At 33.9% G+C, this 19807-nt stretch overlaps 1 protein-coding gene across 1 annotated transcript; it reads left to right on the forward strand.

Moving 5' to 3' along the window:
- Positions 1–13343: 13343 nt before the first annotated feature.
- LOC109157136 (probable inactive purple acid phosphatase 27) lies at positions 13344–17905 on the forward strand. Its single transcript, XM_019305034.1, has 12 exons — positions 13344–13682; positions 14016–14107; positions 14355–14421; positions 14498–14617; positions 14742–14834; positions 15286–15415; positions 15883–15964; positions 16067–16199; positions 16273–16478; positions 16565–16690; positions 16798–17107; positions 17433–17905. Exons 1-12 carry the CDS (start codon positions 13497–13499, stop codon positions 17733–17735), a joined length of 1848 nt encoding a protein of 615 aa, XP_019160579.1. The 5' UTR covers positions 13344–13496; the 3' UTR covers positions 17736–17905.
- Positions 17906–19807: the final 1902 nt, after the last annotated feature.

The following is a 19807-nucleotide window of genomic DNA, read 5'->3' on the forward strand; positions in this document are numbered from 1 at the left end:
TGCAACGTCAACGCGCGATCTGGAAGCCTTTTAAGAAGCACGGACACAATTGGTGTATGGTTGAAAGGAAATCTGTGCCGTGTTATAATAACACTACCTTAAAAGCGTTATTTGCCCGGTAATGGTGCAGTTAGAACCCTGGCACGCTTTCGACAGGCTACACAGACCTACTACGGATAGCTTGCACTAGCAATCACGTAGGCGAACCTCACTATTGCTCAGACTTGAACATGCAAGCACGGAATTATATATTATAATATATATTATATAATATAATATATATTAGTGACGAAGAAGGAAGAATGAAGAAGAATATGTTTCTTCTTGGTGTGTTTTAGACAAAGGAGGGCTGCCCCTTTTATAGTACAGGACTAAGAGACATTTAAGCAGCCACATCCACACACTTAGCACGATTCATGCTTGCCACATAATTATGTCCGAAAATGATGTCCTTTGAATGGATTATTTCCAACAATAGCAAGTCGTGACATTTGCATCTTGGGCATCTTAGTGAGTGTGCTATGCACGAATTGCATTAGAGGAATTTGTTAAAAGGTGTTAAGCACTACAAGTTAGATTTTTGTAAGTTTTGTGTGCTTGGGAAATAAATAAGAGTTAGTTTCTCTACTACGAAGCATGCATACAACTAAGGGTATTCTTTATTATAGGCATTATGATGTGTGTAGATCTATTAGGGTGGTATCTATGGGTGGATCTCATAATTATATATGTTCCTTTAATGGATGATTTTTCTAGGAAGTTTTGATGTATTTCTTGAAACAAAAATAAGGATGGCAACAGTGCGAGGCGGGGGCGGGGAGTATACTCCCCGTCCCGGCAACCCCGACTCCATCCCCGTCTCCGTCTCTATCTCCAGCGGGGAATTGAAAAAATTTCCTGTCCCCGCGGGAAATTTAGCGAGGACCGGAAATCTCAATCCCCGGTCAATCCATAATCAATGTGTGAAAGTAATACAATTTTTAAAAATAAAAAATAAAACAATTGAAATACATAGTCAATATATTCTAATAATCTAATTAATCCAATATAAACACATTCAATATTCACGGTGCATGCAATGTAATCTATATTCAATATATTCCAAATTTCAATTCATCCAATATATACATAGTGTTTGAATAGTTGAATAGTACTGAGTGTGTTTTAAATTTTAATTTTAAAATCTAATAAAGCTAATGAACTAAATAATCTAATAATCTAATTCCTAATATATATATATATATATATATATATATATATATATATATATATATATATATATATATATAACTTTCGGGGACAGGACGGGGCGGGGAGGGTATTCCCGTCTCCGACGGGGAATTAAAAAAATTCTCCGTCTCCATCCCACAATTCCCGAAATTTTTTTCCGTCTCCATCCCCATCCCCTACGGGGACGGAACACATTGCCCCTAAATAGAAATATGAAGTTTTTTGCTAATTAAGTTCAAGTAATAGAAAGTAAATTGTGTAAGGAACATGGGATTTAGAGGCACTTCACAGTGTGCAAGACACCACAGTAGAATGGTGTTGCAGAAAAGGTTGAACATAACTATTATTGATGAGCGGTAAGATGTTTTAAGCTAGATTGAATGTAGAACTTCTCAAGAGCGCTTCTAGGCAATGGTAGTAAATATAGCGTGTTATCTCATCAATAGGTCATCACAAGCATCTTTGGGTGGCAATGTTGTAAAAGAAGTTTGGATAGGTGACCAAACTAGGTGATGAGTGACCAAAACTTGATCCAAAGCTCAAGAAGTGCATCTTTGTGGATTACAACAAAAAAGGTGTGAAAGACTACAAGTTCTAGGATCGATCCTATAGCAAAGAAGGTCGTGATCAATAGGGATGCAGTATTTGGTGAACAATACATATTGCAGCGGAACAAAGAGGATATTTATTATTTTCTTAAATTGTTCATGAGAACAGAAATAGAGAAATCATCCATTCTCATCAACTGATAGGCCAATGAAACAAATATAATTGAGTTAATACTTAAAAATTCTCTTGATTATTTCATAATTCCTAAATCGATTCTCAATCAATTCACTAAAACTTTGAAAAATACTACATGCACTCTCATTTTATACTTTCAACTTTTACTTTCACATTTAAATAGTGATGTAAACACTTTTACAGGGACTCACATGAAGAAAATAACTTATCAGAGTACGCCACATCAAAGAGTAGATTTGAAGGAGTAAGATTTAGAAGTACATATGGTAGAACTCTAAAACTTTTATTCATTTTAGTCCTTCAGCGTCTAAATTAAGTAAATACGCAGTTGACAAAAATTTTTTATAGTCGGGAATATGAAAACAAAAGGTAAGGGGTTAGTTCAAGTCAAGCCCGTAGGTGCTCGCATACACAAATCTGTGTGCAAGAAAAAAACATTTATGCTATACAATTCAATATCTCTCTTAAAGGGTCTTGTATATACGGTGGTGCAAGTTCCCTTCCTTTTCTAATGTGGGACAAATACTACTTAATTATAAGCCTTTTCACCTTCAGTTTACAACTGAAATGGATCTACTTTGATAATCAATTTCTCATTCACCAATTATTTATTTTGAGCGTATAATATATCAATTTTTTCGTCTCACTACGAAAAATCTAAATCCACTTTGATTCGATTCAAATAAAAAATAGAACTCATATACGTTTGTACCATAAAATAGTCACTTACAATACTATTTTTACTTTTTTTTTTTCAACATAAAAATTATTTTAAGTGAATTAGTAATCTAAAATTATTTTGAGAATTATGACATAATTGATGTAAATTTTAATGTGTTGTCACTTGTCAGATACATTCTAAAAAGTCATTAGCTAATAGTTGAGGATTGTTAGGCATTCGTGCCATTAATGTTACCTACTTGCAATGTTTATCCTACATTGTACTATGGGATATGAAACATAAGTGATAATGGGCGGTCGACCCAGGACGTCTTCACGTGTCATATGATGAAGAGTTGCAGGACCCGATTTATTGGCTCCATTTTGCTTTTAGTTTTCTACATTTCACTTCTTGTTGTTGCCTTCCTTTCACACATTATTGTATGAATCATAATTCACACAATTGTATATGAATCGTATATTCAGTACAAAAATAATGTATTTTTAATATATTAAAAATGTGCGTTATATTTATAAAAGAGTACATTATTTAAGTACTAAAAGTACATTATGCCAAGCACCTTGTGCTCAAATGACATGTAGCTAGTGACATCTCCTATGTGGGAGGTCATGAGATTGAGCCTCAGTGGAGGCATTGTTGACTCTTTGTGCTTTATTAGGTTGAGAAAGTATATTTGAACAAATACTATAATGTAATAGAGTTAGTAGCATTCAAAAAAAAGTATTGAAAGTACATTATTTTATATAATATACATTCAATACACAAATAATATATTTTTAGTATATTAAAAATGTAATTTTTGTTATGATCCATACAACATTGTATATACCATGATACACACAATAATTTGCCTTCCTTTCATATTAAGATTATAATCCCTCGTTTGCCAGTTAGCTGCTGAAGTTTTTGTTGGTTGCTGGCCAGCCGGCCTGGTGAGAAGCATGAGGAGTACACATAGACAAATGCCACAGCCACGTGTTAATCACATAATTTCAATCCTTATTTTATTATTCCAAATTCCAAATTAAGAAAAGATGGTGTTTAATCTCGTTTATAGTTAGGGAATGTATTTGACACTTATCTTTTTATATTATTGGATAAGAATAAAAAAAGACCCTTCAATTATATATTAAAATTTAATTAGACATTTGAACTAAAAAAAAAAAAAAAACATTCATTTGAATCCTTAAACTTGTTAAATATATAATTAACTTATTTAATAGGTTACCAAAAAGTAACTGGTCAATTTTACTTACATGACATCTAACGTAGCATTTCATTAAGAAATTTAATAAGAATTAAAAAAAAAAAAAAAAAAAAAAAAAAAAAAGGTTTGTGGCAGCAGAGTTTGGATGGAGAAGCATGTCGATTTCGTCATCCAATTTGACAGAGAAGTCGGCGGGCTTCTCCGTCTAGATCGGATGAAGAAGTCGTAGCAGTTTAGTTGCCATGGATAAAGAAGCCATGGAAGTCCATCTAAGCTGCCATAACAGGCTATTGCTGTTGATTTGTTTTCCTTTTTTAATATAATTATTTTGTTTTTAAAAATATTAATTCACATTCTTTTTTTGTGGCGAGTGATTTGAAGGTGACATGTTATTATAGGTCAAATAAGTTAGTTACACAATTTTAATAAGTGTAAGTGTTAAATAATTGATTTGACGCTTATCCTTTATTTAATGATGATGATGTTGGTTATTCCATATTATATATATATTTTTATAAATAATAGATTAATAGGATAAGATAATAGCGAAAGTGGTGAATTTTCATTAAATAATTGTAGTATGTGTTATTTTAATTTGTAAATTAATAAGTATAAAAATAGAAGAAATAATATAAATCTCTGCACTTTGATGTTATCACATTTGTGCATGTTTTTATAGTTATTTTGAATCATCTCAGTAACTAAGTTCTTTAATCTTGCCTATTTAATACGTGTTTTCCTTGCTTTTTCGTTAGAATATGATTTTACACTTGCTTTGAATGTCTTACAGTGTTTGGTAGTGTTTTTTCACCATTACAGACTAAGTGTAAAAGTAATGGGAGATTTTCAAGCACGAATGGATCAAAAAGAGGAAGAAGTCGAAGCATCAAAGCCTCGACACGTCGAGCCCGCTTCTCGACGCGTCGAGAATTTTCAGTAGCTATAGATCGTGCCAGACCAGAGGCTCGACGCGTCGAGAATGCAGAATGCTAAATTTTGGAACTTTCCTAAATTAAGCCCATTGGGTTTCCACTATAAAAGGATCATCTTCCATCAATCCTAGGGCTCTCTTTTTCCCCGATTTTGGTACTGGAAGGCAACAAAGAGCAAGAACCAAGAGGACCAATTTGAAGATTTACAATTAGTTTTGGAGTAGAGAATTGGCTAGGAAGATTCGGGAGGATTCTTTCACTCTTTCTCTTATTCCTATTGTTGTTTGTTTATCTTTCAAGGTTGTATTGATTGCTATTATGGCCATGAGTGGCTAAAACCCTTAGCGATTTTTGGGTGAATTTGTTTATGAACCTATGTGCTCAGTTCTTTAATTTCTTAATATATTTATGTTTGGTTTTATGATTTGTGTTGCAATCTTGTTTTAATATGTTGTTGCTAGTAATTAAAGGCCTAAATTACTTGCTTCATAGCCATATTCATGTCATAACGAGAATTAGGCATAAATTAGGGCACACACGATTGCACTTGACTGTTGCACCTTGAGAAATGGCAACTTGGTTGGGGAATTTATTCTAGATTGTTGCGCATTGAGAGATGGTAGTAATTAGGAATAATTGAATGCTGTTTTTTGTTCTTATTGAGTGTTTAAGCCACGAGAGTGAAAATTCACTAGGGATAGAAATTACGAGAGTAATTCTATTCCACTTTGCATTCTCACACAAGTCTTAATTCCAATCTAAATATTACAAACTTTAATTGACACTAGGTGATTAAACATTGTGATCCCAAGAATCCTGCTTTGCTCTATTGCTTACAACACCTTGTTAATTAGTTTATTCTGCCTTTTATTTTCTACAATTATCCAATCTTCAAATTTCGTTCAGATCAGTTCCATATGAGTAATCAAGTAGCTAGTGCTTAGTACCCCATCTCCCTGTGGTTCGATAACCTGAATACTCCGGGTATTATTTGTCTGCCCCAAATTAACGTAATCACACTTATTACTCAAATGTTATAATTTATAATGTCTAAAATTTTGCAAATAAGTTCAAATAAGAGTATTTTAAACTGAATAAAACTTATAACTTATTGGTAGTTCACCTTGTGCTCAGATGGCATATAGTGACTCTCCCATATGTGAGGTCATGAAATCAAGCCTCAGTGGAGGTGGTGTTGACTTTTTGTGTTTCAACAGGTTGAGAAAGTACTACAATGTAATAGAGTCAGTGACTTTCAAAAAAAAAAAAAAGGAATAAGGTTCAAATTGGCCACCGAACGAAATCTGAAAATACAATTAGAGTGTTTAGTAGCCTAATTGCACTTTTTTTTTTTTTTTTTTCCGTTCAGTAGCCTAATTGTATTTTCAAATTACGTTCAATGGCCAATTTGAACATTATTCCAAAAAAAAAAAAAAAAAAAAAGTTACCCAAAACAAAGGTTTATTGTTAATTACTACAATTATGGTACTTACCAACAGTGGTGGATCCAAAAAATCATTTGAGTGAGAGCAAATATTAAATGACGTTAAAAATGTCAATGACAAAATATCAAACAACTATAATAAGGTTAAAATACAAAATACAATATAAATTACATTATATTCATGAGAAAATATGAAACATAATCAATTAGATAAAATAATTTGAATAACAATATATTCATAAATACTTTTACATTTTAATTTCTTTTAGTTAGATCGATTTTTCTAAATTAATTCGAATACAATAAAGTATATTATAAACTTGTATACTACATTAATTAAATGATTTATAAAAACTACTAGACTAAAAGAACATTTAATTTGTTAATTAAATGATTCATAAAAAGTAGACTAAAAATATTTAATTTATCTTGTGAAGAAATGAAAGAGAGAAGATATATAATTAAAATGTTGTTAATGAGATTTGAACCACGATATAAGCCCTTTATAGCACAAAATTTGAAGTTTAACCAACTAAGCAATTCAAACTATTAATGTTTTTAACATAAATATATATTTTATATAATATTTCATATTATATATATATATATATATATATATAGGGGTGAGGTGAGTGGGGCAGCTGCCCCACGCTGGTCCGCCCCTGCTTACCAATCTGGCTTAACGATTATACCGGGGGGAAAAAGAAAGAATGGGGGGAGGGTGGTTGCCATGTGACGTACGTGAAGCCAAGGTAACGACTTGAAAACTTACAAATGAAAAATGGTAAGAGTACGTACAAACAGTTGTATACAAATGCATTTAAGTACCTAACAAACAAGCATCCTAGTGAATAAAGCAAGTCACATTTCATAACACCTTCAAAATGTGACATGTTCCTTGTAAATACCACACTTGTCCATTCCAACCGCTACAGTGTGTGTATATATATCAATTCAAATGCGACAGGGCCTTAACGTGTGACCGGTGCGGATGATATATATATATATATATATATATATATATATATATATATATATATATATGTATATATTAATGGATCGAGTCCACCATAAAATCGAGTTGATATAGTGTAATGAGTATGAAAGATGTATTGGATTGATATGACCCAATACCCTTAAAATGGAGCGTTATGCTGTGCAACCGTGTGCATCATGTATGGTGCACCCGGTTGCAAAAATGACGTCGTTTTGCGTCCGATTTTAAATAAAAAAAAATCATAATTGCATAACTACACATCTATAACTTCATAACTGTACATCCAGAATTGCATAACTACACATCCATAACTTCATAACTATACATCTAGAATTGCATAACTATACATCCATAACTTCATAACTATAAATCCAGAATTGCATAACTACACATCCATAATTTCATAACTATAAATCCAAAATGTGAAATTATAAAATTATTAACATATGTTTACGTAACTAACGGTAATCAAAAATGATTTTTTTTTATTTAAGTAAAACGACACCGTTTTTGCATCTGTGTGCACCATGCATGGTGCACACGGATGCACAACATAATTTGCCCACTTTTTCTATTTTGATTCCCCTTGATCAAGCCCAACTCACTTTAAGTATCCTTTTGGGTCGTACCCATCACAAGTCTCCTACATGATCATACTTCATCGGCATAGTTCGAAGAACTTTTCAGCCATTGCACCATCTTCAATCGTATCTCCATATATAAACTCATCTTATTCACCATACCAATAAGACGAGTGAAATACATATCTACTAATTCTGTAGAGGTCATCTCACAATTATCATACAACTTTCTCAACGACTATAACTTAAACTTCTATGCCCGATCGACTCCTTTGTGTGACACCTTTAAGATGTCCCAAGCTTGTTTTGCTGTTTGAGCACGAGCTAATTGCCCAAAAATGAAGTAATTAACATATTGGTGAATCTGTACCAATGCCAATTGATCTCACCGTTAGCAACTGCATCAGCTCCTTCTAGTAGATCGGGATCAACAAAGCTCCAAAGTTTTTGAGCTTTCAAATGTGTGGTCATCATAATTTGCCAATAATTGTAATCAAGTTTTCCATCTAATTTGGGACTCGACCATACAATATTGAAATTTGTTGTCATATTTTACTACGGGAAATATTTCGGAGTTAAAAGGTTGACTGACTGATACCAAATATAAGATATATTAAATATAATATATCTAAATAGCTACATGAGAAGAGAAAGAGAGAGAGGGAAAAATTAAGAACTTTGTGGTCCAATGGTATCCAGTTGCTCTCCTAAGTTGGAGGTGATAGGTTCGAGCCTCAATTGAGATTGGTCTGATGAAGAGTCTTTTTTCTTTTTGTACATCTATATCTTTCTCATTTCTAAATATAGACTTCATTTGTAACATTTTGCACACAACAACCTTCAATAAAACTTTTCTTACTTTTTAATCGTATAAAACTTTTCTTACTTTCATCGTATACTAAACATTTTGCACACAACAACCTTCAATAAAACTTTTCTTACTTTTTAATCGTATAAAACTTTTCTTACTTTCATCGTATACTACACTTTGGTTGGAAAATGTGCTATGGCAATGAATGCATTTAAGATGGACCTTGTAACATTTTGCACACAATAACCTTCAATCAAACTTTTCTTACTTTTTAATCGTATAAAACTTTTCTTACTTTCATCGTATACTACACTTTGGTTGGAAAATGTGCTATGGCAATGAATGCATTTAAGATGGACCTTGTAACATTTTGCACACAATAACCTTCAATCAAACTTTTCTTACTTTTTAATCGTATAAAACTTTTCTTACTTTCATCGTATACTACACTTTAGTTGGAAAATGTGCTATGGCAATGAATGCATTTAAGATGGACCTTATAACATTTTGCACACAATAACCTTCAATAAAACTTTTCTTACTTTTTAATCGTATAAAACTTTTCTTACTTTCATCGTATACTACACTTTGGTTGGAAAATGTGCTATGGCAATGAATGCATTTAAGATGGACCTGGTATGATGAAGATTGGTTTGCCAAACCTAAACTAACGAAGTCTTTTTTTCTTTCAGTACATCTATATCTTTCTCATTTCTAAATATAGAATTCATTTGTAACATTTTGCACACAATAACCTTCAATAAAACTTTTCTTACTTTCATCGTATATCATTAAAGGGCTTGTGAAACTTTATCACTCTCAAGAAACCTACAAACTTTATTCATTTTTAAAAGCTTTTTTATTTTTACATAATTTAAACTGTGCTCCCTAAAATAATATAAAAAATTTAATTCACATGTTTGATGGTTGCTGGTAACGGACTACTAACCCATTTTAAATAGTAGTGATCAAAATTTTAGCTTCTACAATCTGATAGCAAACTCAAGATAAATGGCTTGCTATGATTGAAGTTAAACAACATTTTTTAGATAATTAATAATAAAAAATGTTTTATATAATTTGGAATAATCTATATTGTTTCTTAAGCCTTGTTTGGTAAACAAAATTTTGGATTAGTTTTTAACTATTTGACAGTTACTCAGTGAGGGTGGTAACTAGCTTTTCTTCTTAATTTTTCCATTCAAAATCTTAAAATGGAAGACGCTGCGTTTTCAATCAGTTTTTTTAGAAAAAAAATCAATAAATTCTCTAAAATGCCTTATACACTTTTAAAAACCAAAACTTAAACGAGATATTTTAAGAGTTAATTACTGATTTGGCCCCTCGACTATGAGAATTTCACCAATTTGGTCCTCGACTTCTAAATTTTTTCAATTTAGTCTCCGACTATGCCTTTTTTACTCAAATGGTCCTAAAGTCAAACTATCATTTTTAAGGCGTTAAAATTGAGGACAGATTTGTAATTTACGCTCCACCGAATAATTTAAACTAAGGAGATAGTTCCGACCGGCCATCGAGTTTTCACCTGCATTTGCCTCGCCACACCCGTCGACGTCCCCCACATACACAAGCTTATCCATCATATGGCCGTTTTCGAGCGTCTCACCCACCTCTTCTCCGCCACCGAAGCCTCTCTCTCCACCACCCTCTTCCCCGCCACTAATCCCCTCCCGCCATTCGCCTCTTTCACCATCTTCATCCTAGAAGCCTCCCCCAATTCCTTCTTGCCCGCCCCTGAAAACCCTCATTTCACTCATATCGATAAAATCGTTACTCTTGACCTCCCAATCGACAACCCGGATGCCGAAACCTTCCAGTCCCAAGCCCTAACCAGCGCCACCGGTTCCGGGCACGTCCTATTTTTCCCTAACTACTCCTCGTTTCTGTCGAAACACGGAAAACAAACCTGCAAAGTGCACTTACTGTGGAATGACAAGACATACCGTACCATTAATAAGTGCTACAAGAAACACGGACATCCACCGGGTTGGGTTCCAGGCTACAAGTCTAAAGGGAAGCAATCACAAGATCAAAAAAAAGTAGGGCAATCAACTAGCATATATTGTTAGTCAGGTTGCAGCAGATATGGTTAACATGCCAAATGGACAGACTGTTCCCATTACACACTGGAAATATAAGGCTCACGGATACAATTTGGTTGGAAAATGTGCTATATATACATACCTTCTTTTAAATTCAATATAGTGTTGGCTAGTAAGCTAACTAAGCACTCAACATGTAGTTTGATGATGGCTAATGAATGCAGGAGGCCGGGACCTGGTATGATGAAAATTGGTTTTGCTAAAGAATGTAAAGGCTTGTACCTCCTGCCTGATAAATCCTCCATCAAAGATAAGTCCACTAGCTGATAAGGTTGCAGAGATACGTTGTAATATGGTTGATGTAGAAATAATGCATCAAAGATTGGAACATTTTCCTGTAAATAAGCTGCATTTACTGCATGTCGTACATTTTTTCCTTTCAAATAAGAAGTTGATTTGTGAAAAATATATAATTAGCAAAGGCCCTTTTTGATAAAGTAATTAGCCTATCAATCAATTTTAACTTATTTGATCACTATTAATTATTTGACTTGGTTAAAAAATCAGTGTTTGGTTAATTAGCTTTTTGTAACTTCAAAATGCTAAAATTCAAAAAGCTGCTCAAAGCAACTTTTTCAATTAGCTTTTCGAGAAAAGAAATTATACCAAACACATTTTTACAATCAGCTAATATTATCAATTAATTATACACTATAATTAACTCAACCAGCTAACCGCTAACAGCAATTTACGAAACAAGGCCAAAGTCTTTTTTCTTCCCGTATGTCTATGTCTTCTGCATGTTTTGAATTAATTCATACAGATATTTGGGGCTATTTTTTGTATGCTCTATGCAAGGAAAATGTTATTTCCTCCCTATAGTAGATGCACATGGAGGCATTTGATGACTCAAAAGTCAAAAACTAAAGTTTACTCAATTCTCTTTCAATTAATTTTAAATTTACCTTAAACAATTACCATAAATATGAATTTATTATGTCTGATCTGTAAATGTGCTAAAAATTACCATAAATATGAATTTATTATGTCTGATCTGTAAATGTGCTAAATTTTTACAAATACTCAAAAATTTAAAAAAAAATCTAAAAAATATAGGATTACCCGATTTATTAAAAATTTCACCCGAACACATTAGCAACTGTTCCCGTCATTAACTTTTTGGTTTACATATATAAGAATTTTTATAATTTCTTAAGCACTTAATTTTTGTAATTAAGGTGATAATAGTGGAGAGTTCAACATGACTGAATTTTATAAAGACAAAGGCATAATACATCAAAAATCATGCATTGGCACTGAGAATGAAATTGCTGAGAAGGAAACATCAAACATGTTCTTAATGTGGCTAGAGCTTTTCTTAATGTTTCAAGCGGTCTTCTTTTAAAATTTTGGGTGCATTGTGTATTAGATGCTGAGACACTTTAAATTGTTATATGTTCCTTCTGCCAATCAAGTAGTTGATGATCTTATAAAGACACTCCGGCCATTCTTCTCAGTTTACATGTTTTATTTCTAAGTTGGGTCTCCATGATCTCTACCTCTACGCTCCCGAGGTTTCACAGTATACACAAGAGAAGCACGGAATAAAATTTGTCAGCTAAGTACTTTGTTAGGAGTGGTTATGCTTTCTTCAGGGTATATATACTCTTGTCTTTCTCATTTCTAAATATAGAGTAACATTTTGCACCCATAACCTCTAATAAAATTTCTATTCTTCCTTTTATCTTTCACCATTAAACTATTAAAGAGCTTCTAAAGCTTTATCACTCTTACAAAACCTACAAACTTTTATTTATTTTTAAAAGCATTTTTATTTATACATCATTTAAACTGCGATTCTTAAAATAATATAAAAAATTTAATTTACATGTTTGATGTTTGCTTGTATCGGACTACTAACCCATTTTAAATAGTAGTGTTAAAAATTTTAGCTTCTGCCAACTGATAGCAAATTCAAGATAAATGGCTTGCTATGATTGATGTTAAACAACATTTTTTAGATAATTAATAATAAAAAATGTTTTATATAATTTGGAATAATCTATATTGTTTCTTACGCCTAGCTTGTTTGGTAAACAAAATTTTGGATTAGTTTTTAACTATTTGACATTTACTCAGTGAGTGTGGACTGTGTGGTAACTAGCTTTTCTTCTTAACTTTTCCATTCAGCTAGTTGGCAAATGACCACAAAATAAAAATTAATTAAGTTGTCTACTTGTCTATTACTGAATTCAAACCAAAAAAATTAATAAATAGGTCATAGAAAGTCGAATTTGAAACATTCTGCTTTTGTTGTTCTGTATTCTTAAAAAAAGAATAAATTAATTGGAATACTCAAAGTGTGCAGATCCCTTATGTCTTGTTTGCTGAGTGAGTCACTGTTATTTACATCATTCTAAATGTTCTGTAGGATTGAAATGTGGGAGGCTCTTCAAGTTGGGGATTTAACCTTTTGGGAGAAGCAATAAATTTATTGGATAATTAAATTATTAGGAGATAAAATATTTTTAAAATAAATTTTAATAATGATTAATCTAATAATATGTAATTTACCAAGTCAACTGAAGTTCACCAAAAGTCCAAACTTCCAACTTAGGAACTTGCGTTAGTCGTTAGCAGCAAATCATGGGATGGATATTATCTTCCAAGAGTCCGAGTCCAATAATAATACATCTTCCAGCTAAGAAATCTTGAAATTCTACTTATAAATTCAAGATTCAACTTTCACACATAAAAAACTGATCCGATTTTGGGTGTGTGAAGAAGAAAGATTAAAGATTAAAGATGATTAGGCGTGGTAGTATTATGTGTATAATGATTGTGGTGGCATTCTTGTTTCTGGGTGCTTCGGATCTTGTTGCAGCTCATATGGGAGAGCAGGCTTTGTCCAAGATAGCAATCCACAGGGTCTCTCTTGCTCTCACTGATTCTTCCTCCATTAAAGCTTCTCCTTTGGTGCTTGGTCTTAAGGTAATTTCTTAATTATGCTTAATAGGGGATAGTAGCAACTAGCAAGTGTTTCATTTCAGTATAGTCTGACTCTGAGAACTGAGAAGCTACATTTTCTAGTGTTTTTATGTTTTTTAATCCCAATTTGACCTTTTTTCTGGTGAGGGTGGGTTTTCTTTTAGCTTGAAATGTGCCCTTTTCTAAAAGAACTTTTTTGGGTATTTATTTGTGTTCCATTCTTGAATGACTGTAGTTAAAGATGAACTGGGAAAGAGAATGAATGTTGGTTGTTGCCTCATTGTGGATCTGATTTCTGTGTAATGAATAATATCTTATGGTGTGATGACATGACAGGGTGAAGATACTGAATGGGTTACTGTGAATCTTGAACATCAAGAGCCATCTGAGGATGATTGGGTTGGAGTGTTTTCTCCTGCAAAATTCAAGTAACTTTCATCTTTAAATTGATCTGAGCATATAATATATAAACATAAATGTGCAATCCAACTATCAGCTTAGCTTTTAGATGAAACTTTTAGATGAAATGAAGCACATGCTTCAATTTGGTATCAGATAAAAAGAGACTATAGTCCACGTGTTGCTTGAAATGGAGCACTAGTAGACTTTAGTTACCTCTTTTATGACTTGTGAGCTGTAAGTTATAAAGTTGAATATGGTGATCTTATTTTTCAGTGGATCAACGTGTCCGGGGGATGGACCTAAACAGCAGTCTCCATATATTTGCACTGCCCCGATAAAGGTTTTTGTATATCATATTTGATGGGAAGATTAGTATTTGAATTCTTCTAACAATGGCTGGCATGCATTTCTTGCAGTACAATTTGGCGAACTTTGATTCTGGTTATACAAAGACTGGCAAGGCCTCTTTGAAGTTTCAGTTGATCAACCAGCGTGCAGATTTCTCCTTTGCTTTGTTTACAGGGGGGTTTTCAAATGTCTGTAAAGCGAATCCTTCGTCCGTCTTTATCTTTATGCCCCGTTTAACTGTTTATCAAACTTCCGAGCTCCCAAATTATTGTTCTTGAACTATCTAAACGTGTCTGCAATTGTGCATTGCAGCCGAAATTGGTAGCAATCTCCAATAGTATATCTTTTGTTAATCCTAAAGCACCAGTGTTTCCACGGCTCGCTCTAGGGAAATCGTGGAATGAGGTAAGTTTATTTGATTGAATGGTTTTTGTCCTATTTTATATGCATGTAATGATCACAACAATGCGGATTTTTTCATTAAAAGTCATGGACTATAACAGAATTTTTAAATTTGATTTTGGCATGTTTGGTAACATAGTTAGCTTATCAGCCAATTTTGGCTTACTTGACAACTATTAGTTGTTTGACTTGGTTAAACAATCAATATGAGTGTTTGATTAGCTTTTTGTAACAAATTATTGCTTCAAAATGCTAAAATTCAAAAAACTGGTTCAAAGTAGCTTAGCGTTTTTGACCAGTTTTTTTGAGAAAGTCATTTTGCTTGTAATCAGCTATCAGCTAAACAGCTAATTTACCAGACACTTTTCTACAATTCGCTAATGCTATCAACTAGTCAAACCCACTAACCCAATCAGGTAACAGCTATTTACCAAACACTCCCTTTGTTTTCCAGATGACAGTGACATGGACTAGTGGATATAATATAGATGAAGCTGTTCCCGTTGTCGAGTGGGGTATGAAGGGTCATTCTAGGAAAAATTCACCAGCTGGAACATTGACATTCGACCGAAACAGCATGTGTGGTATGTCATTTTTAATCCCTACATCCTCGGTTTGACGTCTTACAACTTAGATCGAATCAGATAAATATCCCAGGCTATCTTTGAAAATTGAAATTTATGTCTTATCTTGGCGAGACGAGGAGCTTTTCGGGTTTGTGGAACTCATCTTGCTTCATTTAAATTGTTCGAGGTGGTCCGGGTCTTTTCTCTGTCTGTTTGACATTCCAGGTCCACCCGACTAATCCACGTTCGCTCCGAGTGGTCCGGGTCTTTCTCTGTCCGTTTGACAGTCCAGGTCCACCCAATTAATCCACGTTCGCCCCGAGTGGTCCGGGTCTTTCTCTGTCCGTTTAACGGTCCAGGTCCACCCGACTAATACACGTTCGCTCCGAGAGGCCATGGAGCTGGCCCAGGGGAATCGTCCCTTGTGGGAATTTTGCTTTATTTAATTGGGCTTGGTTTAAAATATTCTCCAAACTTCCTTGCAGGTTCACCTGCACGAACCGTTGGTTGGCGTGATCCAGGTTTCATACACACGAGTTTCTTGAGGGATCTGTGGCCAAACATGGTGTAAGTTATTCCAAACACGATAATTTTACTTTCACACTTTAATGTTTACAGGCATCAATTCTTGACTATCTGTTACGTGATTGCGATTATGCTGTATTTCAGGTACACCTACAGGGTAGGTCACTACTTACAGAATGGTTTATATGTATGGAGCAAACAATATTCATTTAAATCGTCCCCCTTCCCAGGACAAGATTCTTTACAGCGGATTATAGTATTCGGAGACATGGGAAAGGTAATTTATAACTATTAACCGGTTCAAGTTTGGTTAATTTAGTTTGACTTTGCTGAAATATACTCACTTTCAGGGAGAGCGGGATGGTTCGAATGAGTACAGTAATTACCAGCCAGGCTCGCTTAATACGACCGATAGACTCATTGAGGACCTTAACAACATCGACGTAGTATTTCATATCGGTGATACCACATACGCGAACGGTTACATATCACAGTGGGACCAGTTCACCGCACAGGTTGAACCCATTGCATCAACAGTACCATATATGACCGCAAGGTTTGTGTTGTAATATTCATCGATGATGGGTGTTTTAATGTGCCTCAGTTCTCTAACAATATATTATGTTGAGCTTCTTATTGCAGTGGCAACCATGAGCGTGATTGGCCCGGGACAGGATCGTTTTATGACGGGATGGATTCTGGTGGAGAGTGTGGGGTGCTTGCCGAAACCATGTTTTATGTCCCTGCCGAGAACAGGGCTAAGTTTTGGTAAATTAACATTCATCCTTTCCTTGGGAGTTTAAGTAGACATTTCAAACTCATATTCCTAATCCCTATATATATGAGACAAACTCAACAGATATATACTACTATAGGTATGCTGCAGACTATGGTATGTTTCGCTTTTGCATAGCGGATAGTGAGCATGACTGGCGCGAGGGGACCGAGCAGTACAAGTTCATCGAACAATGCTTTGCATCGGTGGATAGGAGAAAGCAGCCGTGGTTGATTTTTGGTGCTCACAGGGTCCTCGGTTATTCTTCTGACAAATATTACGCCCTGGAAGGCTCATTCGACGAGCCCATGGGAAGGGAAAGCTTGGAGAAGCTCTGGCAGAAGTACAAAGTAGATATTGGATTTTATGGTCACGTCCACAACTATGAACGGACTTGCCCAATTTACCAGGTACGCCCGCCTCCTTGTGATTTCGATTTCTCAAGTCGTTCGAGTTCTTTTAGTCTCAAGAATGTTTGACAAACTACTATGATTAGAAATACATACTCGAATAAGACATCCAAGCTTTTACCTAACCGCCCACCTAGGTATATGGAAACTTGTTTCCTATTCATAGTCTTCTAGTATCTATTTATAGGGCTTTGTATTCTCTATTCTAAATGACAGTTTGAGACAATATACGACAACACATTAGAAATTCTCTCTCTTCACTTCCGTAACAATTAGAAATACATACTTGAATAAGACATGACGTGTGTGTTTTGTTATGGTGCAGAACCGGTGTGTGAATTCAGAAAGGTCGCATTATTCGGGCACGGTAAATGGGACTATCCACGTCGTTGCAGGGGGAGCAGGGGCACATCTTTCGGAATTTACTACAGTTAACACGAGTTGGAGTGTTTTCAAGGATTACGACTGGGGGTTTGTGAAACTGACGGCGTTCAATCACTCGTCCCTCCTGTTCGAGTACAAGAAGAGTAAAGATGGTAAAGTGTATGATTCATTCACCATTTCAAGGGACTATAGAGATGTGTTGGCCTGTGTACATGATGGGTGTGAGCCAACCACTCTGGCATAATAGGGGAGCCAGCCAATGCTGACTGATAGAAGAAGATTTAGAATTTTTCTAAATTTATTTATGGTATTATTAGAACATTCGATAGAATCGTGTAGATTTCGTTTCATGGAAAGTTAGTTAATGTTAAATTTTGGTGTGTTTTCTCAGTAATTCTAGCAGAGGAATCTCTTCTCTGGTATGGCATTATTATAGGTTGTTTCATTTCCTAATCACTCTCCCCGATGTTTTTGCCTTCTTGTTCTATTAAAGTTGCCAACCTGTCTTATGGCAAAAATGGAGCTTGAGAGTTGAGAGACGATTCCTCACTCTGAACATCATTGTACTATCAATCTATCATCATTTATCACTTTGTTGGATCTGTTCAAATTAATTGCCACAGCTTTCACGCCATGTTTGGTAATATCAGCTAATCTGACTTATTTGACCACTATTAGCTCTTTAACTTGATTAAACAGTCAAAGTGTTTGATTGATTAATTTTTGTAATAGCTTATTGTTTTAAAATGTTAAAATTCAAAAAACTGTTCAAAGTAGTTTTTTCGATAAATTTTTTAAGAAAGTCATTTTGCAGGTAAAATTAGCTATCAGCCAATTCTTCACTAACTTAATTAACTAACATCTATTTATCAAACACATTTAGATTCTATTTGGTAAATGGTTGTTAGCTGATAGTTGTTAGTTGTTAGTTGATTGAGTTAATTAGAGGGCATACGTAGTTGATAACATTAGTTAATTGTAGAAAGGTATTTGGTAAATTAGCTGTTAGCTGATAGTTGTTTGGTATAATTTCTTTTCTCAAAAAGCTAATTGAAAAAGTTGCTTTGAATAGTTTTTTGAATTTTAGCATCTTACAGTGCGTTTGGTTGGAGGGATTTTAAATTCCCTTCCTACATAATTTCAACCTAATTCCAAAGACCATTAAATTCCGTAGTTTGGTTGGAAAGAATTGCAATTCCCCATTTTCATGGAATTAAAATCCCATGTCCCCCCTGGGATTTTAATTCCTGGGATTTTAAGAAGAAAAAAAAATACTGATGAGACAAAATTACCCCTCTCTTTTTTAACCTAAAATAACCTTTCCTTGTAATAAAATTAATAATAATAATAATAATAATAATAATAATAATAATAATAATAATAATAATAATGATAATAATAATAATAATAATAATAATAATAATAATAATAATAATGAGCATTTTGGACTTTATACTACTTATTCCCTTTCAATTCTCATGTATACCAAACATTGGAATTTAAATTCCCACTTTATTCCCAGTAATTCATCTCCCATGAAATTACAATTCATTTCCCATATAATTCCCTCACTCCAACCAAACGCCCGGTAAATAGTTACAAAAAGCTAATTAATTAAACATTTATATTGATTTTTTGTCAAACAATTAATAGTAATTAAATAAACTAAAATTGACTAATAAGCTAACTAATTTACCAAACAGGGCCTTATAGCATCTACATCAGTAGATATTAGGAGGATAATGTCAGATTCATTCTCTTGAGTGGGAATAATATCAAGTGTGGAGAAGAAATAAAGGTGGGAAGAATTCTCCTACAAAGTTGAGGATAATGACAGAAAAGAAAAAAAAATCTTGAGTGGGAATAATATCAAGTGTGAAGAAGAAATAAAGGTGGGAAGAATTCTCCTACAAAGTTGAGGATAATGACAAAAAAGAAAAAAAAATAAGGAACATGGGCTGCTATGGCACGTTTCGCGCACCGCGTGCCTAAACCTTCTGTTTTTTTAATTTTATTTTTTTTGTTTTTGTTTTTTGATTTTGATTTTTTTTATCCCCTTCCCACATTCTATTTCCTAATTACTCTTACATTATTCTCCAATTCTCCCCAACGGGCCAGCCTAGCCCGTCACGGGTTGTCAAAAAACGGATCCGACCCGACCCGGCCCGTTTTCAAATACGAATTGGGAAACTTGGCCCAACCCGTATACAACGGGCTGGCGGGCTAAACGGGCCAGCCCACCAGCCCGTTTATTTTTTTTTTTAATTTATTTTTTTAATTGTTATAAATATTTGTGTATAATAAGAATTGAACATT

Source organism: Ipomoea nil, unplaced genomic scaffold (genome assembly GCF_001879475.1).
Source record: "Ipomoea nil cultivar Tokyo-kokei standard unplaced genomic scaffold, Asagao_1.1 scaffold2761, whole genome shotgun sequence".
Classification (NCBI taxonomy): domain Eukaryota; kingdom Viridiplantae; phylum Streptophyta; class Magnoliopsida; order Solanales; family Convolvulaceae; genus Ipomoea; species Ipomoea nil.

Bases quoted from the DNA above. Each gene is read 5' to 3' on its own strand.
- LOC109157136 (XM_019305034.1), top strand. From the start codon at position 13,497: ATGATTAGGCGTGGTAGTATTATGTGTATAATGATTGTGGTGGCATTC. The intron at 16,691-16,797 runs GTAAATTAACAT...ATACTACTATAG, and splicing joins GAGAACAGGGCTAAGTTTTG to GTATGCTGCAGACTATGGTA. The intron at 17,108-17,432 runs GTACGCCCGCCT...GTTATGGTGCAG, and splicing joins GGACTTGCCCAATTTACCAG to AACCGGTGTGTGAATTCAGA.